At 57.0% G+C, this 4,291-nt stretch overlaps 1 protein-coding gene across 1 annotated transcript; it reads left to right on the forward strand.

Moving 5' to 3' along the window:
- Positions 1-60: 60 nt before the first annotated feature.
- LOC104535935 (zinc finger protein 22-like) lies at positions 61-1,031 on the forward strand (the record flags this gene model as incomplete). The annotated part of the gene is made up of 2 exons (XM_010191827.1): positions 61-124; positions 448-1,031. Coding segments are annotated over 2 exons (648 nt in total), but the record flags the coding sequence as incomplete, so codon positions are not given.
- Between the last annotated feature and the right edge of the window lie 3,260 nt (positions 1,032-4,291).

A 4,291-nucleotide genomic window follows, 5' to 3' on the forward strand; every position in this document is an offset into this window, starting at 1 on the left:
GGGGGGCGGGAGCTGACACCCCCACCCCGTGTCACCCCCTCACCCTGTGTCTCCCCACAGGCCATGGAGCAGCCAGAGGAGCAGCCCGACGGTGATGGGGGGATGGCACCCAGCACCCACAGAGGTGAGCCCAGCCGGGGAGGGGATACAGGGGGGCACCGCAAAGCATCATGGGACAGTGGAGGGGTCCAATGCTGACCAAAGCAGGTCCATCTCATCCAGGTTCCTCACGGCTCCTCCCAGTGAAGTCTGAGGACCCCCAAGTATGGAGGCCCACCACCCCGTCCAGCTCCATCCCACAGAGGTTCAGGGACCTCTGAGGGGTCCCTGCTCCAACCCAACCCCACCCCAGGTCCATCCCTGACCTCCGTGTTCCTCCTGGCCACCTCCAGGTGAGGTTTGCTCAGAGGGATCCCCACGGTGACACCCATTTCCATGTACCCACAGGTACCACGAAGTCCCCAGAGATGGACACCCCCGACAGCCTGGTGATGTCACCACCACTGTCCCCGTCACTCGGCCTGGACTGGCCCTGGGGGCTGCCCCCCGCACCCCACCCGGGTACCCAGAAACCCTACAAATGCACCGAGTGTGGCAAGGCCTTCGGGCAGAGCTCGCACCTGATGAGGCACCTGGGCACCCACACTGGCGAGAAGCCCTACAAGTGTGGGGCCTGTGCCAAGACCTTCACCCAAAACTCCAACCTCCTGCAGCACCAACGCACCCACACCGGGAAGAAACCCTACGAGTGCGGTGCTTGCGGCAAACGTTTTGGCTGGACCTCCAACCTCAGCCGGCACCACCGTCTCCACAGCGGCCAGAAGCCTTTCCAATGTGGCCAGTGCGGCAAATGCTTCGGCGAGAGCGCCCATCTCCTTGAACACCAACGCACCCACACCGGTGAGAAGCCCTACCACTGCCCCGACTGTCCCAACACCTTCAGCCGCAGCTACCACCTCGCTCGCCACTGCCGCCTCCACGCAGCTGAGCGGGGGCCTGGTCCAGCCCTGGTGATGCAGCGGGGGCTCTGAGGGGCTCCCCAGGGAGAGGGGAGAAGGTGGTGGAGCAGGCGATGGTGCTTCTCTGGTGGCCATGGGGATGTGGTTTGACCTGCTGGTGCTCATCATCAACCGAAGGATCCGTGAGATGGTCAATGGCTGCTACAACCCTTCTGTGGTGGCCACAGGGATGTGGTTTGGCCTCCTTGGTGCCCATCATCACCAGAAGCATTCGTGGAGAACCCATGACATGGTCAATGGCTGCTGCAACCCTTCCCTGGTGGCCACGGGGACGTGGTTTGGCCGCATTGGCGCCCACCATAAACAGAAGGAGTCATGACATGGTGAGTGGCTGCTGCAACCCTTCTGTGGTGGCCACGGGGACGTGGTTTGGCCCCGTTGGTGCCCATCATCACCAGAAGGAGTCATGACGTGGTTGATGGCTGCTACAACCCTTCCCTGGTTGCCACAGAGATGTGGTTTGGCCCTGTTGGCACCCATCATCAACAGAACGATCTGTGACATGGTCAGTGGCTGCTCCAATCCTTCTGTGGTGGCCACGGGGATGTGGTTTGACCCTGTTGGTGCCCACCATCAACAGAAGAACCCATGACATAGTCAATGGCTGCTACAACCCTTCTGTGGTGGCCACGGGGATGTGGTTTGACCCTGTTGGTGCCCACCATCAACAGAAGAACCCATGACATAGTCAATGGCTGCTACAACCCTTCTGTGGTGGCCACGGGGATGTGGTTTGACCCTGTTGGTGCCCACCATCAACAGAAGAACCCATGACATAGTCAATGGCTGCTACAACCCTTCTGTGGTGGCCACGGGGATGTGGTTTGACCCTGTTGGTGCCCACCATCAACAGAAGAACCCATGACATAGTCAATGGCTGCTACAACCCTTCTGTGGTGGCCACGGGGATGTGGTTTGACCCTGTTGGTGCCCACCATCAACAGAAGAACCCATGACATAGTCAATGGCTGCTACAACCCTTCTGTGGTGGCCACGGGGATGTGGTTTGACCCTGTTGGTGCCCACCATCAACAGAAGAACCCATGACATAGTCAATGGCTGCTACAACCCTTCTGTGGTGGCCACGGGGATGTGGTTTGACCCTGTTGGTGCCCACCATCAACAGAAGAACCCATGACATAGTCAATGGCTGCTACAACCCTTCTGTGGTGGCCACGGGGACATGGTTTGGCCCTGCTGGTGACCATCATTACCAGAAGGTTTCATGGAGGATCTGTGACATGGTCAGTGGCTGCGACAAACCTGTGGTGGCCACGAGGACATGGTCCGGCTCTAAAAATGCCCATTTTTGGCTTGTGGTGAACCCACGTAGGCAGAAAACCACGGGACTGGGGACAAACATGGACACAGAGACTTGGGGAGGACTCATGAGGTGGCCAACGGCTACCCCAGCCCTTCTGTGGTAGCCATGGGGCTGTGGTTTGGCCTTTTTAGTGCACATCACCAATGCAAAGACGTATGAAGGGTCCATGACTTGGCCAGTGGCTAACCCATCCATGGTGGCCACAGGGATGCAGTTTGGTCCCATTGGCACCTACCATCATCACAAAGATCTGAGGAGGTCCCACGACGTGGCCAACGGCTACCTTGCCCCTTCCGTGGTGGCCACGTGCCCACGGTTGGCGTCCACCATTCAGTTGGTGAGAGGTCACGTGGGGAAGCAGTGAGGAGGGGGGGAATTTTTAGGGGAAAAAAATGGCAATAACGGCACTAAAATGATCCTAAAACCCACGTGTTGATTTCCACCACCCACCAGCACCACCAAGTCCATTTAACTTCCCCCACCGCCACCATCTGGGTGGGACAGAAACCGTGTCACTGGGAGGGGACAAGCGACCCCCATGTCCCTCCATCTGCCCATCCAGGACACCAAATCCATGGCTGGGGTGGGGTCAAAGTCCTCCAGGTTTCGCCTTGAGGTGCTCAAACAGCCCCGTGGGCTCATCCACGGACACAGGGGAGCCCCAGAGCCACCCCCGGGGCAGTTTAGGGGTGACAGACACCCCTCTGGGGCACCCTCACACTGTGTGAGTGGGACCGGCACCCGCAGCCTCGGCACCCGGCCACGTTGCCAGCCCAGGTTCAGGTGGCGGTGGCCCCGGCGGTGGCCCTGGCGGTGGCACGGGGTGGGTGGCAGCAGCGTGGCGCTCCAGGAGGGTGCGGTGGGAGAAGCCCTTGGTGCAGAGGCGACACTGGAAGCGCTCGGGGCGGTGGGTGCGCATGTGGACGTTGAGGGAGCTCTTCTGGGTGAAGCGTTTGCAGCAGACACCGCACTGGAAGGCGCGGACGCCCGTGTGGGTCACCATGTGCTTCAGCAGGTAGTCACGGAGGGAGAAGGAGCGCCAGCAGATGGAGCATTGGTGGGGCTTCTCGCCTACAGAAACAACCGTGGGTCAACGTGGATCAAAATGAGTCAACACAAATCAGCACGGGGCAGCACGGATCAATATGGATCAATATGGGTCAACACGGGTCAACATGGATCAGTAAAGCTCAGCATGGATCAATATGGGTCAACGTGGATCAATGTGGGTCAATGTGGATCAATATGGGTCAATATGGATCAATATGGGTCAGCATGGATCAATATGGGTCAATGTGGATCAATGTGGGTCAATATGGATCAATATGGGTCAGCATGGATCAATATGGGTCAACGTGGATCAATGTGGGTCAGTGTGCATCAGTATGGGTCAACACAAAACACGGGTGAAGATGGATCAATATGGGTCAATGTGGACCAATATGGGTCAACACAGATCAACTGGGTCAGCATGGATCAATATGGGTCAACGTGGATCAATGTGGGTCAGTGTGCATCAGTATGGGTCAACACAAAACACGGGTGAAGATGGATCAATATGGGTCAATGTGGACCAATATGGGTCAATACAAATCAACATGGGTCAGCATGGATCAATAGGGGTCAACATGGGTCAACATGGATCAGTAAAGCTCAGCATGGATCAATATGGGTCAACATGGATCAATATGGGTCAACATGGATCAATATGGGTCAACATGGATCAATATGGGTCAATGTGGATCAATATGGGTCAATATGGATCAATATGGGTCAATATGGATCAATATGGGTCAGCATGGATCAATATGGGTCAATGTGGATCAATGTGGGTCAACACAGATCAACACAGGTCAACATGGATCAATGTGGGTCAGTGTGGACCAGTATGGCTCAACACGGATCAACACGGGTCAGCATGGATCAGTAAAGCTCAGCATGGATCAAT

The sequence above is a fragment of the Mesitornis unicolor genome, unplaced genomic scaffold (assembly GCF_000695765.1).
Source record: "Mesitornis unicolor isolate BGI_N332 unplaced genomic scaffold, ASM69576v1 scaffold12459, whole genome shotgun sequence".
Lineage (NCBI taxonomy): Eukaryota > Metazoa > Chordata > Aves > Mesitornithiformes > Mesitornithidae > Mesitornis > Mesitornis unicolor.